The sequence below is a fragment of the Talpa occidentalis genome, unplaced genomic scaffold (assembly GCF_014898055.3).
Source record: "Talpa occidentalis isolate TD23 unplaced genomic scaffold, MPIMG_talOcc4v2.1 talOcc4.8, whole genome shotgun sequence".
NCBI lineage: Eukaryota > Metazoa > Chordata > Mammalia > Eulipotyphla > Talpidae > Talpa > Talpa occidentalis.
Window position 1 is genome coordinate 110,565,908 of NW_023605194.1, and position 20,504 is coordinate 110,586,411.

General features: G+C 39.5%; 1 protein-coding gene across 1 annotated transcript in view; it reads right to left on the minus strand.

The window, feature by feature from the left end:
- The window catches only part of HHIP (hedgehog interacting protein), a 90,490-nt gene that overhangs the window by 1,443 nt on the left and 68,543 nt on the right, over positions 1 to 20,504 (minus strand). The window contains exon 12 of the mRNA XM_037497545.2: positions 1,271 to 1,419. Coding sequence (XP_037353442.1) covers positions 1,271 to 1,419 — 149 coding nt within the window. The remainder of the gene's footprint in view (positions 1 to 1,270; positions 1,420 to 20,504) is intronic.

Consider the following 20,504-nt stretch of genomic DNA (forward strand, 5'->3'; position numbering starts at 1 on the left):
CCTAAAAGACAATGATTTGTCATCTGGTGACTTGAGGGACTTACGAGGTTAGATAAAATGCAAATAAGGAATAAAGCAGAATGGACACTATGCAGGCAGCAGGGAGAGAACAGATACTGTCAGATAACAAAGGAAGCCTAGGAGGAAGACATCGCTAGGAATTAACATATCACTGCATCTAATGCTGATTCTCATGTTTTTGTCAACTGGAAAAAGGAAGCTAGACTGGATGGATAAAATATAAGCATTTTGTCTAAATAATGCATTTGCTTGATATGGAACCATTGTATTAATCAGGTAGTGTTAGAAGTGCTGAAGCAATTAAACTCACAATATATATTGCATAAGTGGACTTTAAATGCTGGCTACTTTTTGTTGGACAAGATATAAAGTAGACAAACATGGTTATAATTTTTTGAAACAAATACATGTGTAGAATAAAGAAACGGGCACTTATGAATGAAGAATAATGTTAAATATTAAATCGGAACTTTAATTTTCATTAGCAAGAGCCATGAGACTATTTGAAACAGCCACCCTGTTATAAGCAACACGTTAAATACTGGTTGTTCAATATGCACTTTCAACCTAAACACCATAAACTCTAGGTGTTATCTAATTTTCTTATTTCACCAAGTAGACTTTACATATTGTTACATGGAACTGAGGGAATCTCAAAGGGTGGCATAACCCTGGAGTAAATCTCCTTTGCGCTCTCTGAGCTGTTGTACACCTCGATGATATTTCACAAGGGAGAGGCAAAAATAATTTTAAAAGTCTCATAATTTTCCAGACAATTGCAATTTCCCCTTTTATTTAATAACACCCACTGAAAGACCCTGTTTTTAGGGTGCCTTAGCAGGAAGGCAAGCAGGAAGTTTAGGGAGGACATTTATGGGGTGTCTGGAAAATGCTGGGAGGGGCTCTGTAAACAGTAAGTCATTGGCTGGTGTGAAATCTCAAACCCAGGACTGAGAACCAGCTGGGATGATGGAACTATACTGTTTTCACTTTTTACTTTGTGAAAGAACTCAATTATTTAAAGGCCTTTGGTGTTTATGTTGAATTTATACACATGAATCATTTACCATAGAATATTGAAAAGATTTCATTTAGCAGTTGAGAAACAGATTGGGCATTAATATTATTGTGGAGGGGTCACCAAGTCCAAACCCTAGAAAGTTCTAGAAAAATAACCACTGCTGAGTTCTTGCATTACTACTGTGGCCCCAGGCCAAGTCTTTCAGGGCGATACAACAGAAACACTGACCGATTCTGCAGAAGTCCCCTTCCCAGCCTGGGCTGCAGCAGCACTTTCCCGACGGGGTACAGTAGCCATTCCGACAGAGCCCGGCACACTCCGAGGTCAGCATCTGGGCTGGCTGCACCGTGGCCCTGCACTCCTCAGGCACCAGAGGTCTGCAACACACACAGCAGTTCAAAGTGCGTTTGATTGAAAATCAAAATAGGAATGAAATGTAGTGATTTTGTAGCTTACAAAGGATGTCTCTTGTTTTCTAAAGAAACCTTTCTTTTAACTGACTCGGTCAAAAAGATGGACAACTTTCTAAGAATAGAGTACACACCAGTGAGAATAAACTGACCTGGTTTTGAACCAAAGGGAACACATTAAACATTGTAAGGCACTTGGTCGGGATCACAATTCACTGATTACAGATGTAGTGATGCTATATTGCTATTTAACGTCAGGTAGCTAGTAATTTCTCACAACTGCAATTTAAAAAATAAAGACATGCAGATGTTTTAAAACTTTTTCCTCCAGATCTATCCACAATGTTAGAGTATCAAGAGAGGTTTCACTTGTTATTGGCATACTTGCCAGCGTCACAGTCTGAAGGCATTCCTCCAAAGGAACCTTGTAATCTGAAAAGTCTGGGAATCAATTTTTGTTTCAATTTTACATTTCTTTTGGGGTACTTTTTTCCAAGACTTATTTGTTGTGTTTATGTTACTGACTCAGAGTTTAAACTCTTTACCTAAATTATGTGCCATAGAGATTTTGTATGCGTACATTTATCTGTGTGTGTATATAATGGAGGGAATTCTAAGTCATTCTGCCTAAGATCTAGTCCCTGCCGATCTATTTGTGGGTGTACTTATTTCATACATGGACTTGCTTATAAGACCGTGTGGTTGTCATACATAAACATTATCATTCCCTTAAGTCTTTACCTACATTTCTGGGGGAAATTATCTTTTTTTCTTCTAAGAAGTTGATAACTAACATTCCTCAGTTAGCATGTTCAGTAAAGTTTCTCCCTCTCATACACACATGCACACTTTTTAAAGAAATCTGATGCCATCCTGCTATGAAGAAAACACGTGCTAGGAGCAGAGAGCAGGAGCGTCTTAAGACGTCATATACTTTGTTTTAATTGCTCAACAACTGCCATCAATGAGGGAGGAACAAGGATGCCTTCAGAGGAAGATTTTTATGGTTCTGTTTTTGAAACTAGAGGCTGCCTTTCAAGCAGGGTTAGGCTGGAATCGCTGTCACTAGGGCTCACGACCTAGCCTTCAGGGAAAAATGTGCAGTGGCTCAGCTCTCAGCAAGGTCACCTGTGCTACATGTGGAGAGAAGGTTCTTTCCAGCTAAGGAATGTAAACAAACTGTTCCTTCACCACCCAAATCACCAGGGTGAGAATGGCCCAAGCAGCTGGACTCCTTAAGTATCATCACAAAGAAGGTGATAATTATAGGTCAGAACCACCCCAAGAGCTAAATTATATAGCTTTCTGAGATAAGCAAATAATTAGGCCCTGTAGACTCAGTTTTCTTGAGCTAGATTACCTTGTTATGCTCCTACGCAGTAGTGGTGATAATTTGGGGCCTGACCTCAGGCTGTTTCTATAATGGCTCAAAACCTTATTAAAAATAAAAATAAGTGACTCTTTAGATCCTCTCTCCAATAAAAATCCCACTATATGTTGAAAGCCCTGTGTTTTGCAACTAATGGGACCATTCAGAAAATTGCCTTCATCTATTCAAATTCTTATTTAAATCTAGAAATGGTCAGTTTATGTAGAAGGTCCTGAAAGCATTCCACCCACAGAGCATATTTTCATTCAGGAAACATGACTGATTACTTTCCATGTGTTCCCCAAGGGAGTCTTTCTGGAAGTAGGGCAGAGTGGGGGGTGGCGGGGAAAATGGTAAACGTTATGCCAAGGAAGGCGAAGGTATTGCCTTCTCCTTCTAGAAAAACTCTGTCTGCTGTTTTTTCCCCGATAAAATTCTTATTTTGTATGTGAGGTGTGGGTGGCATTTTTGGCCATTAGAAGAGAAATTTTCGTAGAAGTCAGATCTTTCAAGTCCCCGACCATTATAGTGTCATGGTGACGTGACTCTGCAGAGACTCGGCTTGCATGCCCCGCAGCAGGACAGTTTATGCCTGAACGGATCTATCAAGAGAGGACACCACTAGGTCAAACAGCAACCTGGGGGCAAGGAAAATTTGATCCGTGAGCAGTGGGAAAGGAACTAGGATTGTCGCTGATGTGCACCAGGGTAACTGGTCCTAGTTTCCCAGCTGATCCTCAAAACTAGATGTTTTCACTATTTTTCACCAAACACTTAGGTATGTGGAAACCCAGTGTATGGAGGGGGAATTCTAAGTTGTTTTGACCTAAGAAATAGCACCTGCCTTTCTACCTATAGGTGTACTTATTTCAATTTAGGGTTGTTTATTTTAGCTTATATAGGACAGTATGGCTGTCCTGTATATAAACATGATTCCTATAAGCTTTTATTTAAATAGTTCAGAAAATTATCTTTTTTTCCTCTTATAAAGTTGATAATTAACATTCCCTAGTTAGTACATGCCATACATTCTCTTTCTCTTTTAGACGTCTAAGCCTGACATCTGAAACTTCAGTATGGTTATAAACCAATGTTACCTCAATAAAAATCAGTTAAAAATTAAAATGTTATTATTTTGGGGATCCTTTCACAGGAAAATTTACACAAAATATAGCTCATCTCTTAGGGGAGTGGGCTGTCTTACCCCCATTCCTTGCCCAGTGAAATAAAAGCTGTCTTAAGCCAACGCTGCATGTTGGGACCCCTGCAAGTCCAGTCATTTATGTGAGCAAACACTGTGTCCTTCATGGGCAGAAGACATAAAATATAACCCTGTTCCTCAAGGACCCTTGTGGGGGAAGACAGACACACAAGCACAAAAATAGAACGTGGGTGTGATCTCTGTCGTGATAGAGGTGAGGACGCGGTGTCGTGGATGTGACTTGACTTGTTATCTCTTTCAACTGCTTATATTCACTGGAGCTAGGAAAATACCAAAAAGGCATTCCATCCAAGACTTTATGTAATTGAATGTATATAGTAGATACTCCTTTCAAACAAATATTTTCCTCTCCTCTCTTGCATCTCTCCAGGATCTAGAACAGTGTATCACATGGAAGATGATCATTAAAAATCTGTTGGCTGAGTGAATGAAATGAGGAAGAATATGGGATTTGATAAGGGTGTTTGCTTCATTTCTGCATTGCCAAGTGAACAAATTAGGAATATATGGGCCATTTAAGGACCATATCATTAAAATCTAATTGCTATACTTTTACATCATAATACTGAAAACACTCACTGTAGTTTCTCTATTGCTTAAAGTAACTTAAGCCCTACAAAATTCTTCTAAGGCATGTTAAATTCATTTAAATGAAGCATTTTTACACTAATTATAATTAAATAACAGTTTAAGAAGTAAGCTAGATGTAAAGAGATACAATTGTTTTCTCTTCCAGCTGTGAGTTAAGTCAACATATTAAAATTGATTTTTCTAGTAATATACTTGGTAAAGCCTGACAAAGATTTCTGGGATCCCAACCATCCCTCTCAGCTCACTCTTTGTTCGAGTGACATTTCTTCCTCCCATTGAAAAGAGCAGGGTACCTTTACATGGAATGAGGAAGAAATAGGATGAAGATGAGTAAATCTGAACTTTATTATTATTGTCATCTTGAAATAAGCCATCTCATGTACCTTTAAGTACTACATCTATAGATACACGTGTGTGTGTGTGTGTGTGTGTGTATACACCAAGATAGGATCTAAACAAAAACTTAAGAGTATATAACTCATTTTTCAATCTTATTTTTATTAGACTGGAAAATTGGGTAGTTTAATGTATGGTCTAATAACAAACTGCTTAAATGGTTTTGTTCTTTTTTAAACTTTCGGACCCTTAGGTCTACTGGATGAAGTCCAAAGTAGCTTTCAAGATAGAAATTTCACCAGAGATATTTCAGTTTGTAATAAAGATGACAGTTACCCCAGAGTCCTCAAACTTAATTTAAATCAGAAAAACACATTTCCAAATCCCTTGACAAAATAATGGAACACTAAAAGACTAGTGCAGAAAATTACCTGACATTCCAAAATGCAAATATTTGCCTGTTTTTGGAAATTTAAGTCATTTGCTCAGAAACCTACTTGGGCTGGTTTTGTGTAGTAGCAGAGAGGCTCAGATACTTTCTTGAAATAAAGGAAGAAGTTGAGAAGCATAAGGAATTTATAAGCACTTCACACGTGATGACTTTTTGTGAAAAGCTAAGGTCTCTGGGTAGCAGGATTATGTATGGTTTTAAAAATTTTATGATATTTAATTGAATAAATGAATAAATCAATGAGACATTTGTGCATGTGTATGGAAGCACAAGGATAAATCCTTACTTTTTTCTTTAGAGTAAGAGTTGCAGAAATCTATTGTGTCTTTTACAAAAAGGAAAGGCGTTGGTGCTGAAATTGTGCTAAGGGTCCAGATTTTAAATTCGTGTCATTGTAAAATAAGGTACATGGGTCACTCAGTTATAAAATCCGATTCACTGGAGCTTTCAGAAGGTGTAATAATGCCTTCTCTTAAGCACCATCTGCGTAGGGCCAGGGCCTAGCCAATGGCCTTGCTTCACGTGACCACGAGTCCCAAGCTCTGCAATCTCATGTTGGGTGGGGTCTCCCCTCTCCACCCCCATGCAGAGGCAGTTGTGGTAAAAATGAGCTAAACCATGGACTGTGTGGTCTATGGATTTCCTCCCTTTGCAAGCACTCTGACACATACTATTACCCGGAGACTAACACCCAGCCACTCACAGACTACCACCAACACTCAGCACCTTTACCTAGAAGCGGGTGAGGCAGGTAAACTTCCTAAGTCAGGGGAGATTTTACAGAAGCCCTGCTGCCAGTGCTGGGTCACCCTTTAAGCTCATTTTATTGCCTTTGTCCAAGGTCAAGGTCAACACAATCATCGACTTTCTTTTTCTCTTTGGTTGGGATACAGTTCTTAAATCTGGATGTTCGCTGACTTTTTCCTGGGCAAGCAGACATCTCGCTTGTGCCAGGCTGTCCATGAGAAGCAACAGGTGTGTAGCAGATTCAACCTGACTTTGTGTTCAGAAGTGGCCATATTCCAGTCAGAAGAGAAACAAGGGAGTCTATTTCTGGGGAACCTTATATTATGGATGTCGTGGTGACTTTCTGGCACAACAGGTGGGCATATACATCTGCTGACACAGTCAGGTGTGGGGTGCACCCAGACTGGGGTGCTGTCAGTCATCCTTAAGCAGTTCCTTCCTCAACATTATGTAATATGGAACTGCATAAGATCTTTTTACATATGTCCTGAGTGACCCTGACATTGGAGTAAAGGGAAAGAAAAACTCAAAGCATAACTCGAAACTTGTATACTTGATCATATTAAAAATTTATGCATATTTTTAGAATTCTAATTTAAGAGGTGTCAACCCAGTGTCCTATGCTATTTGAAGACAGGGTCTTAAACCACTATATTTCTCTGTTCTGAAATCTGCTGGAAAAATGGGGCTGGATGTCTGTTGTGTTCTCTATGACCAGTGCTGTCTTCATCTTGAGGTCTTCTTGGATTTTAATGCTGAGCACATGCGTACTCAGAACTAGGGTTAATTGACCTTAACACCCAGGCCAGGAGGGTCTGAGTGGGCACTAAACTCAGAAGGGCTCAGGCAGGGGTGATTTGGTGAAATGAGCCAAGAGCTTGATATTCTAGTGCTAATAAGTTTCTCAGAACTTTCACAAACACCCACTAAATTTTCTTCCATGGTTAAAGATGCAACCATAATAAAAGTGATAATGAATTCACTCAACACTTTTAATAATTTCGTATTCCACTTTATCCTCGTGAGACAGACCTGGTCTTGTCACCCCCAAATTTAGAAGATCAGAACATGTGGCGAGAGATAAAGTGGCTTTTACACAGCTAGGTAATAGGACTCTTTCCTAGTCCAGCCCTCAACTGTTCCTCTCCCTCTAGGTAAGAAGTGGCAGGTCACCTGCATCCATTATCCAAACGCACCATCACAATACATAAGTATCTACAAAGGCGTGTGGGTAGACCTCATTCAACTTTATTATCTTACCTCAGTATAAATATTTTCATGGGAAAATTAGGGGATGAAAACATATACACCTAGATGATAGTCATCTGCTTTTAGAAAAAAATGCAAATGACAAAGTCCAGTTTTCTTGAATTGCCTTGGCTGTTGGTTGTATCATGTTTGCAGCGTCCTAAATTCAGAACTGGTCTATGCGATTATTAGTGGTATTAGTGGTGAGTCGAGAACAAGTCATTTCCGCTTGAATTCAATGTATATGATCCTGGAAAACCTTATATCCCACAAAATCACATGCTAAATATAATAGCGCTGATGAGAATCACAGGGTTGGAATGTGACACCCCCCAGGTCTTTGCAACTTTGTAACTAAAGCATGAACCCAAACAAAAGTTGGGGCCTTGGAGGCAGCACGGACTACCAGGGAGCAGGTTGGAAGTAGCTGGAGGTGGTCTCGGTGCAGATGAGAGATACAGAAAACAAAATGGCAATGGCAGTGAAGCTTTGAATTTGGAGGATGTGCAGCCTGCAGAGAGCCAGGGACCCAACCAAGAGATGCTTCTGGGGGAGGGAAACACAGTGGGTCTCAACACTGCTGAGAGGCTCCCTCTGAACGCCTGGCTGAGGATTTTTTCCTAGGCTTAAGTTCCAGCTATACTTTTTTGCAGAGCCACATAACTTCATGTTAAGCAGTCATCATTATACAAATACTTGTAGACTGATTTAATCCTCTGATGTATCTTGGATTGCATTAACACTTACTCTGATGATTAAAAAATTAGGGTACAATAAAAGTCAGTGTCATTGCTTCCTTATACAAAGAAATTTATATTTTTGTGTTAGAATAAATCTGTTGAGAAGTTTACATCCAAAATCAATTTTTTTAACTTAAGAACTTGATTTATAAACCACAACTAATAAAGATATTAGACCCTAAATAAGAAAAGTCTGCAAGTGAGAAAATGGTATTTGAAATAACTATGATTCAACCTATTTCAGAAGATAAAGCCTACAGTATTTTTTAGAATTATGATTAAATCATTTTCCTACTCATAAAGCTATAGATTTACAAGTGTTTTAATTTTGTATCATGATAGCAGAAATTTTAAATACCCTTAAATGCTTTAAATGGTAACTAAAAAATTGAAAAAAGTTTCTCTCCTTTCAAAGAGCAAAAAGCATCACTTTAAATTCTCTTTGAAGACACTTCAGATGACAAATTCCCAAATTTTGATCTTATACTCTGATTAATTTGTCAATGTTGACAAAAACTAGTCATTTAAGCAACAGATTTTTTACTCAACTAAAATAAATTAGTGAAAAAAAGCTAATACTTTTTTTCCTTAAAAAGTTTACCCTCCTCTAGAAAACACCTTTTTACAAAATTCATGTCTGTTTTATGCAAGATGAAATCTGCCTATATCTCAAATACTGATGATACCTATTGATACATTGCCTTATAATAAAGTATAAAGTATTCAGCAGTGTAACAATATCAGACTTCTGCCATTGTCCCATGGGGGAGAAACATGGAAATTAAAAGGAAATCCTTTAAAGAGAGGGGGCGGAGCAACATGGCGGCGAGGAGACGCTGCGAGTAAGATCTCCCATTAAAAAAAGTGAATAGGGAGGAAAAGCGGCAGGTCCCAGAGAGAACTGGGACACGGAAGATAAACGGGTGACTCCAGCAAACTGCCCGAAGAAGAAAGTGGCCATAAAAGAGGACTAGAAGGGAGGGAAGCGCAGAACCCTGCTCCCCTCCCCCGCCCACAGAGGCGGCACTCTCCGACCGGCAGAGAGGAGGAAACAACAAACCAAAACGACCCACAAGAACAAACGACGCAGCAAGCGGGACTGGGAGTGGAAAGGAACTATTGCAGCCACCACACCCCGTGAACGGGAGCTGAGGCGAACCCTGCAGGATTCGCCGCAGCGGTGAGCGAACGGCTCCGGGCGCCATTAGAGAAGAACAAAGACCCCGGGAGACACGCACACAGCCCGTGCTGCCCGTAAGCTGGCGCGGAAACGCGGCGCGCTCGGGGAGCTTGAAAAGCAAGTGCAGACCAGGATCGCGGCTGCCCAGGTCCCCGCGCCTGCGACCTAGGCTTGCGCGGAGGTCCTCACTGAGGTGAAGGTCCCTCCCTGAGTGAGCAGGAACCAGGCACCCAGGCACGGGAGCGGGTGCAAAAGGCGCCATTCCCGCGCCACTGAACTGGGCTACAGCCCGCGTCCTGGACCTGAGGGCTTTGAACTGAGACCTGGGGCATGAAAATTCGGGGCGTGGGTTCTCCACGACGGTGGGGCACAAGGCAGACACAGCACCCCAAAGCTGTTGAGGTGTACCCTACCATTCCTGCTCTGTTCCCCGTCCCACGGGGTGGGAGGGGGTGAAAAACAGCCCCCCAAGGACAATAGGAGAGATCTCTGGCGCCACCTAGCGACCAGGAAAAAAAAATCACTAACACCCCATAGAACAGGAAATTTCTTAAGACTGCTTGAAAAGGGCAGAAGGCTTCTGCAGTGGCCAGCCGGGAAGTTATTCCACGCCAGGCCCCTTCTGACCAGCAGTCTGAGCCCACAGAGGGAGCAGGCACCCACGTCCGGGGCAGACCGGGTGCGCAGAAGAGTGTGCCTGAAACCGGAGGCGCAGGGACTGCATCCCGCTTCGCCATTTGAGAACAGGGACATTTCTTCAGTAAAAACTGCCTAAAACCAGCAGAAACTCCCCCAGAAGGCAGAGATGGCTCCTGGAAGAGCCAGAGGGGAGCGCAGAAGTTCACCCAAGATGCCAGTCAGTCCGAGCATCACAGTGTCCCAACGCATACGACAAATTAGAAAACAGACAGTAGGGAGTAGAAGAACCACACGCAACCTAACAACTCCTCAGGAAAGAAGCACACCACAAAAAGAAAACACCTCCCCAGATTGCAACGACAGCAACTGGGAAGAACTTCTGAGCCTTCCAGAAAGAGAATTTAAATTGCCATGATTAAAAAGTGATAGATCAGAAGAAGGAAATTGAGTCCCTAAAGAGGGAAAACAATGGTCAGAAGAATGAAATTGAGTCCCTAAAGAGGGAAGTAAAAGAAATGCAGGAGATCAAAGAATTAATGGAGGAACTAAAGAACTCCGGGAAAAGCAAGGAAAGCAGAATAGATGAAATGAAAGAACGAATAAGTTCTCTTGAAGACACAGAAATAAAAAGAACCAAAACAGAAAAGGAAAGAGAAGTACGAAGGAAAAAGAATGAAGAAAGACTTCGAGAACTATCTGACTCCATGAGGAAAGGAAATATAAGAGTTATAGGAATTCCAGAAGGAGAGGAGAGAGATGTAGGAACAGAGAAAATATTCCAGGAGATAATTGAAGAGAACTTCCCAAATGCGAAGAAGGAGCTGAAAATTGATATACAAGAAGCAAGAAGAACACCAAACTTCCACGACGAAAGGAAAAACACAGCAAGACACATAATAGTAAAGCTCCCAAGAATCCAGGACAAGGAAAAAATAATGAAGCTGACAAGAGGGAAGAAACAGATAACATTCAAAGGAAAACCAATCAGGCTGACATCAGACTTCTCTGAAGAAACACTACGGGCAAGGAGAGAGTGGAGGGACATAGTCAACAGACTCCAAGAAAACAGATGCCAACCAAGAATACTCTATCCCGCAAAGCTCTCTTTCCTCCATGAAGAAAGAATATGGACCTTCCCAGACAAAGAGAAACTCCGGAATTTCATTACGAATAAACCCCCACTCCAAAAAATACTACAAGGAATCCTAAAGCCAGAACCTCAGAGGGACGAAAACAACGAAAGAAGACCAAAAAAAAAAAAAAAAATTATTAAAAGAATAATAAATAAAATCAAAGGAAAGACAAAATAATGGCAAATACAGATGCTAACATATCAATATTAACTCTAAATGTAAATGGACTAAACTCTTCAATAAAAAGACACAGAGTTGCAGCCTGGATTAAGAAACAAAACCCAACCTTTTGCTGTCTCCAGGAAACACATTTAGCTACAAAAGATAAAAATAGGCTCAAAGTCAAAGGATGGAAAACAATCCTACAAGCAAATGGGCCAAAAAAGAAAGCAGGAACAGCTATACTTATATCAGATAAAACAGACTTCAAACTCAAAAAAATAAAAAGAGACCCCAATGGTCACTACATTATGATTAAGGGGACAATACTTCAAGAAGAAATAACACTCATTAACATATACTCACCAAACGAAAGAGCACCAAAATATATCAGACAACTGTTGTCCTCTCTGAAAACAGACATCAGAGAAAACACATACGTAGTGGGAGACTTCAACACACCACTATCAACAATGGATAGATCAACAAGACAAAAAATAAGTAAAGAAACTAAAGCTCTAAATAAGGACCTAGAGCATTTGGGCTTAACAGACATCTATAGAACACTAAACCCAAAAAAAACGGAGTACACATTTTTCTCAAGCGCACACGGATCATTCTCCAGGATCGATCACATACTGGGGCACAAGACAAACATCAACAGATACACCAAGATTGAAATCATACCAACCATCTTTTCTGACCACGAAGGCATCAAACTAGAAATAAATCATAAAAAGAAGGCAAGGAACTATCCTACCTCATGGAGATTAAAAGCCACACTACTGGAAGACCACTGGACTAATGAGGAGATCAAAGAGAAAATTAAAAAATTCTTTGAATTGAATGACAAGGAGGACACCAATATCCTAAATGTATGGGATGCAGCAAAAAGCGTAATAAGAGGAAAATATATAGCAATAGAAGCTCACATCAAAAAACAAGAAAGAACTCAAAGAAACACCTAATCTCGAAGCTCAAAGATCTAGAAAAAGAACAACAAAAAACCCCAAATCCAGTAGAAGAAAAGAAATAATAAAAACCAAAGCAGAAATAAATGAAAATTGAAACTAAAAAAAACAATCCAAAAGATCAATGAAACCAAGAGCTGGTTCTTTGAAAAAATAAATAAAATAGACAAACCCCTAGCCAGGCTCACAAAGGAAAAAAGGGAGAAAGCACAAATACACAGGATCATAAATGAAAGAGGAGAAATTACAACGGACACAGCAGAAATCAAAAGAATAATCAGTAACTACTATGAACAGTTATATGGAAACAAGTTCAACAATCTAGTTGAGATGGACAAATTCCTACAAGTCTACAATCACCCAAAGCTAGATAAGAAGAAATAGAACACCTAAACAGACCAATTACAAGCAGCGAAATTGAAATGGTAATCAAAAACCTCCCCAAAAACAAAAGCCCAGGACCTGATGGATTTACAAATGAATTCTACCAAACATTCAGAGACGAATTAGTGCCTATCCTCACAAACTCTTCCAAAAAATTGAGAAGGAAGGGACAATACCAAACATGTTCTATGAAGCCAATATTACACTAATACCAACAAATAAGGACAACACAAAAAAAGGAAAACTATAGGCCAATCTCCCTAATGAACACTGATGCAAAAATCCTCAATAAAATTTTAGCTATCAGAATCCAACAATGTATCCATAAGATAATTCACCACGACCAAGTTGGATTCATTCCAGGGGCACAAGGATGGTTTAACATCCGAAAATCAATCAACGTTATCCAACACATCAACAAAAGAAATATAAAAACCATATGATAATATCAATAGATGCTGAGAAAGCTTTCGACAAAGTGCAACACCCATTCATGATAAAAGCCCTTGAAATTCTTGGGATACAAGGAACATACCTCAACATCATAAAGGCCATCTATGACAAGCCAACAGCCAGTATCATTCTCAATGGTGAAAAGCTGAAAGCAATTCCATTAAGATCTGGAACAAGACAAGGATGTCCACTCTCACCACTGCTTTTCAATATAATACTGGAAGTCCTAGCCAGAGCAATAAGACAAGAGAAAGACATCCAAGGAATCCAAATAGGAAAAGAAGAAGTCAAACTATCACTATTTGCAGATGATATGATAATATACATAGAGAACCCCAAAATCTCCACAGAAAACTAATTCAACTCATCAGTCAGTTCAGTAAAGTGGCAGGATACAAAATCAACACGCAAAAGTCAGTAGCCTTCCTATACCACAAACAATAAATCTGAAGAAGAAGAAATCAAAAAAACCACCCCTTTTATTATTGAAACAAAAAAATCAAATATTTGGAATAAATCTAACAAAAGAGGTAAAGGACCTATACAAAGAAAATTATAAAACACTGTTAAAAGAAATAGAAGAAGACACAAAGAAATGGAAAGACATCCCCTGCTCATGGATTGAAGAATAAACATTATTAAAATGGCCATCCTACCAAAAGCAATATATCAGATTCAATGCTATTCCAATCAAAATCTCAATGGCATTCTTCAAAGAAATAGAACAATTATTGATGAAATAATGGAATCACCAAAAACCCCGATAGCCAAAGCTCTACTGAAAAAAAAAGAAGGAAATGGAGGCATCAAACTCCCAGACTTCAAACTATACTACAAAGCCATAATCATCAAAACTGCATGGTATTGAAACAAGAACAGACATAAAGACCAATGGAATCGAATAGAAAATTCAGAAATAAACCCACAGATTTATGGTCAACTAATCTTTGACAAAGAGCAAAGACTATGCATTGGAGCAAAGAAAGTTTGTTCAATAAATGTGGTGGGAAAACGGGTCGCTACATGCAAAAGAATGAAGCTTGACCACTACCTCACCCATACACAAAAATCAACTCAAAATGGATTAAAGAACTAGACATAAGACCTGAAACCATAAAATACATAGAAGGAAATATAGGCGAAACACTACGGGATTTGCACATCAAAGACATCTTTACAGACACATCACCCAAAGCAGTGATAGTGAAGACAAAGATAAACAGCTGGGACTACATCAAATTAAAGAGCTTCTGCACAGCAAAAGAGACAATAACAAAAACAAGAGAAACCCCACCAACTGGGAGAACATTTTTTGCACACCCAACACTAGATAAAGGACTGATCACAAAAATCTGCAAAGAGCTGATGAGACTCAGCAACAACAAAGAAAATAATCCCAGTCAAAAAATGGGCAGAAGAGCTAAAAAGAAACTTCTCTGAAGAGGAAATGCAAATGGCCAACAGGCATATGAAAAAATGTTCAACATCACTTGTAATCAGGGAAATGCAAATCAAAACTACCATGAGATACCATCTCACACCAGTGAGAATGGCACATATTAAAAAAACTAGCAACAACAAATGTTGGCGAGGGTGTGGAGAAAAAGGAACTCTTCTGCACTGTTGTGGGAGTGCAAACTGGTCCAACCCCTATGGAGAGCTGTGTGGAGATTTCTGGACCTACTAAACATAGAGCTTCCATATGATCCAGCAATTCTACTCCTAGGTATTTACCCAAAGGACACAGAAACATCAATTCCAAGAGCACCTGCACCCCTATGTTTATAGCCGCACTGTTTACAATAGCTAAGCTTTGGAAACAACCGAAATGCCCAAAAGTAGATGACTGGATCAAGAAGATGTGGTACATATATACCATGGAATATTACTCAGCATTCAAAAAAGATAAACACATGCAATTTGCAGCAACATGGATGGCGCTGGAAGGGATCATGCTCAGCGAAATAAGCCAAAAAGAAAAAGAAAAATATCCGGATGGTCTCACTCATAGCAGGAATCTAGAAAACTTAAATAAGGGACCAGGAAAATGAATATAAGAAAGTGAAAATCAAAATCAACAAAAACCTATGAACCAGAGACACTTTTTGGGGGTGGGGGGGCGGGAGGGAAGGATTGGGGTCAGAATGGGGCGTTTGCAATTGTATGGGGGAATATAAAATTAAAATTTAAGATTAAAAAAAAAATAAATAAATAAAAGGAAATCCTTTAAAGAGTTTTCAACTCCTAATATGAGTTTCATTTTGAAGAATATATTGTCATTATTCATATTCCCCACTTTGTCTTTTTAGTGCATGCCATTTATAAGTGGGAATCAATCAAATTTTATTGCAATCTGTACAATTACTCTGGGGACTGATAGTCCCCACATTCAAAATTGATAGTTTAAGAAAGACTGGAATTATTATATAAGGCAGAAAATTCCTCTGAATGTCGTGTCTCAAGGAAATACATATTTATATATAAAGTCAAGCATGAGCATTTTAAAAAAAACGAGGTTATATAGATAACATTAAAAAACTATTATACAATATTATGCATTTGTTTTGAAATAGGTGATGGCTCTATATGGCATTGTGTGGGTTACCTGAGTATATTTAAATACATTTAAGTGTGTGTACAAATATATACAGAGATGCAAATTCTGGTAAAGTATGAATAACATTCCACTTCCACTTGGGCCATTACCATATATTATGCATGCGTGATCATCCATTCATTAGAAATTTGGACTTTGATCTAGTCCCACCTTTTGTAATTCTTTATGGTTGAAATTTATAATGCTATCTGGCCGCTTAGAAAGGATTTGTTAGGTAAAAAGATATTGTGCCCCACGATATAAGAAAATATTGATAACAAAATATAAGCTGGCAGATACATATAGAGCTATTTTTTAGCTCTATATAATTTTATAATAATAACAAAATAATAGCAAAATGTGGGACATGCGTCCTTGTCCTTTGGCCTTCCACTCTGGCACGCTGAATGGATTTTTATAGGGCAGAGACTTGTGCGTGACCTCCAGTGTTAAGAAATTCTGTCATGTTTGAAAACTAGTCCCTGGTGGAGCCCATGTCCCTGTTAATAGCCGCGAGGCCAGCAGAGCTGCTAAACAGTTTGTGTTACTGTCAGGGTGGCCGGGAAAACACTGCCTGCAGCAAGAGGACTTGGCAGCTGGGTCAACAGGCACTGTGGGGATTTATCAACCTAGGGGGGCCACTTGCATAAAACTTTGACTGATGAATGGGGACTCCACTGGCTCCTTGGGCTAAAGCTGCTCTAGTATGTAGGGCTTTCTTTAGGGTGGCGTGGCTGCCTGCTGGCTCTGAGACACATGGGAGGATTCACCAAGCTGATTTCCTCTAATTTTTATTTTTGAAAAATACAAACAAAAACAACACTCTTCAGCACCTGTAGGGTGGCAATATTCAGGAGGAAAATGAACAAAGGGCGGGAAGTAGGGCCATGTGGGGGCAGGAGGCAAATGAGCACTTTTTGATATTGGTCATGGGGAGGAGCTGGAAGGGACATTTTTGTGAAGTGACCTCTCGAGTTTGGAATTTGCATTGTTAATTTATAGACCGCTGTAGGGCACGGTCAGTGTGACTTAGGTGGGTAACTGATAGGCGATATATTAAAATCTAGTAAGACAGGGTACAGAGGAATTAAATCAACCTGACTAAGAATGATTTTGTTTTACTCCTAGAGAAAGCACCCTGGAGACATTTCAAAATCAAAAAAGGGTCATATTGTTTCAGTTCTTCTGAAACAAAAATTAAAGAATCTATGTCCATATTGTGAAAAAATGTGTGTTCTGTAAAAGCGAAGTTTGGAAGGCACAGATCTCTGCTCGAAGGCCTGACTTTCCATCTCCCAAGAGCATTTGTTAGATACTGAAAAAATAATAGTGAAGAGCAAGCCTCCAGGGACTTGCTGGTGTGCACACTGGGTAGTAAGAGCTCTGCAAGTGTCCACGGACACCTTTATCCCAATTTCGGAACTAAGGGAGCCTTAAAAGTGGAGAGATCACCTGAAAATATTTCTTGAATGAATGAATGAGCACTAACCGGTGTAATGAATGTAACGTGCTTTCAGGAGATTATAGTCATCTCCCCAGAACTCTACAGAAATGGGGCAGTAACCTACACGGCATCACCTGTATGTCACTGGGGGGCACCGGGGCACTGGGTGGGGAAGCAGCAAGGAGCCCTACACTAGGGGAGAAAGAGAGGTCAGATAATGGAGCCCCAGCCTATCAGGATGGCGTGCGTCTGGTCTTGACTAGCCCCTGATGGCTCTACCTCGTGAATCTAAAATTATTGCCCAGCTGGGTGTTCCATGCATGGAAATTCATTTTCTGGGAACTGTGGACCAAAGGACTTCCCATACCAAGCCATGTAGAAGATAGTACTGGAGGCTTTGGGGTCCAGTGAGTTGACCCCCCATCCCTCCATGCGGCCATAGCTGGGCCTGCCCCGCGCTGGCAGAGAGTGCTCCAGTGTGTTTAGTGTCCTAACCTGGAGCTAAGAGTCATTACTGCTCTGCTGCCTTAGAAACTTGTTTCCTTAATTAACTCCTGAGTTCTAGTTAAGCCTTAGGGAGACTGGGTTGTATTCTCATTGAATTTGTTTTCCTTTTTTCATCATAAATAATGGCATTTGATTTTTATAACAGGCTATCTTGAAATTCCTTTTTGAGAAGGTTGCTGCTTGTAGATGACTTGAAGCATACCTAAGTGATTACATAACTTACAGCCTTAGATCAAACTGTCCTTACAGAAGGAAGTGGTAATACTAGAACCTTGTCTGCTTTTGCCCTAGTGACTTCAGACTATTGAATATGGCTCAAACTTCCCCATCTTTCTTGTGTATGTGTATGTGTGTGTGGGTATGTAGGAGAAAGTAGAAAAACCATAGATCTTATGGTGAATCAGAATATAATTTCTAACTCAGGTAATTTAGAATATATAAATTTTATAAAATTTGTTGTAGTCTCTCCCAGGGCCTTGAATTGATGCTTAAAAACATTTTGAAAGCATTATTCTCACAAGATTGGGAATGTTTCCACAAGAATACAATGAAACTAAGATTTGAATTTGAATAGATTTTTGATACAGCAAAAAAAAAAATCTACATATTGCTTTTCCAGTTGATGGGGTTCTTTCTTCAAATTCCCTCTCAAAAGTTCCAGAAAATGTTTTGCTCTGAGGCAGACACCCTGAACACCATAATTAGCTTGTATTTCCAAAATAATCCCATTCACATACACTAAAGCGTCTGCTTATATAAACCTTCAGATCATCTAGGGAGAAATACTATAATAATAAACGTTGGCATCCAAATCGAAACAGCATGAGACTCCCAACAAATGTTTATGAAAACATTTGTTTTCTTATCGTCAGTTTAATTTTGAAGCAAATGCTTATGCCTGTGTACAAGGCCGCTGTCTTTGGAACTGTTACTCCCCCCACCTTCTGAAAACCAAACACACATCTTAAACGCGGCCCCCCACAGGACAGGACTCACCAGAAACAGGCACTATAATGAGAAGGCAGGCCTTTCAGGTATGTCACTCTGAGACCACCCTACTCGAGGGGGCCTTAAGAACACAAAGCCAAGGTCCCTGATGGCAGCCCTGGTAATTGGACACTAATAATGGATAGAAGGTGTAAAATTCACCTCGACTCACCGACAGACTAAACAATCCAGATGAAGAGAGAGATGTTTGTGAGGAGGAGGGAGAATTAATTATGAGACTACCAGGAAGCTTGTAAAAGCATATCCACTTTGAAAAACATAATGGACTAAAGATGATTATTTTGAAACTAAATGGCATTAGATCTGAGTGAAGTTCCTAGAATCATTATGAATCATCCAAATGCTATTATTTTACGAGTTAACATTAGTTTGGTTTTTGTTCTTAATATTGCCAATTTCAACAATCACTAGAAATGTCTGGTGTGGTTTTGTTTTTTTTTCACACATCACTTTGCTTTTCACAAAGAAGACATTGGTTTCACACCCAAAAAGGAAAAGAACCCCTACGGTGTAGAGATTCATATTTGTCTTATTGTGAAAGAAAATGTGTACCATTCAATGGAGATTGGGATTGATTTTTTTTTTTTTTTGCCCTGTAGCACTAATGTCAACTTGTATTTTCCTTGGGAAAGAGAATGTTTTCTAATTCCAAAGGAAATATGCATTTCTGTGTTCATTCCAGCACTGTTTATACTAGCCAAACTATGGAGCACTACCTAGGTGCTCCAAAACAGATGAGTGGATAAAGAAGATGTGGTATAGATACGCAATGGAATACTACTCAGCTATCAAAAATGATACACTGCCAATTGCGATAGCATGGATGGAACTGGAGGAGATTATAAGTAAAATAATCAAAAGAAGAAAGACAAATACTGAATGGTTTCACTTACTGGTGGACTGTAGAGAAATAAAACAAAGTTCAGATAAAGCTAAAATAATACTAAACTCTTGAGATCTGACAACAGAAGTGTAGGGAGAGGGATGAGAACAAAATGGGAGGGGGCACAGTGGACAGTGGTGGAGGACTTAGGGTGCTTTGGTGGTGGGTGATATGTATGGTGTAGTGTGACTCCTGAAAGGGTAGATGCTATACTCCTAAAACAAAAAATTTTGTAAACCAATGTACCTCAATTAAAAAAATAAAAAGGACAAGAACCTCCATTCTATTAGCCAGTGACTTTTTCAGAAAAATACACACAGCTTATGACTTACAAATAATATTTTAAAGATGGAACTAAAGTTAATGCTTTTAGTAAATTTTTTAGATTATTGAAACTTATTCTTCTAAAAGGGTCTTGAAGTTCAGGAACTGAAATTTGCAAGTAGTCTTCCAAAGATACTTTACTATAGGGAGAATTTAAAATCTGCATCCTGGCAGCTGGAGTGTGACAACAGCGGAGGTTCAACAATAGTTATACCTGTGTGACGACTTCCGTACTAGTTGTTTCTGAACTTATGACTAATGTCTGTTTGACAGGATCACTTTGGCAGCATCTGATGATTTAGTTTTTATCCATAAAATTAACAACTCATTCTGATTCAAGATCTTTTGAAAGCTGCGTGTGTGTTGAAGTTGTGATGGGTAGGTGGAGAGGAGCAGGGCGAGATAAATATATTCTTTGAAGGAAGAAAACGTTCGACTCTTCCTTTTGCTGAGGGATATAACAGAATACTTCTGTTATCATTTGCTTGGTACAGCAGCCTGCGTCAGGAGCTGTGAGTTTTCAGATAGTTTTGAAATGAGGCTCAGAAGTGGAATTTCCAAAGTAACTTATCCCGATGACCCCACGGGTGATCATACTAAGCAGCTGTCATGACTGCTGGATGCTTTTAGTTTCCTTAAAACAAAAGAATTTTTGCTTCCAGTATGA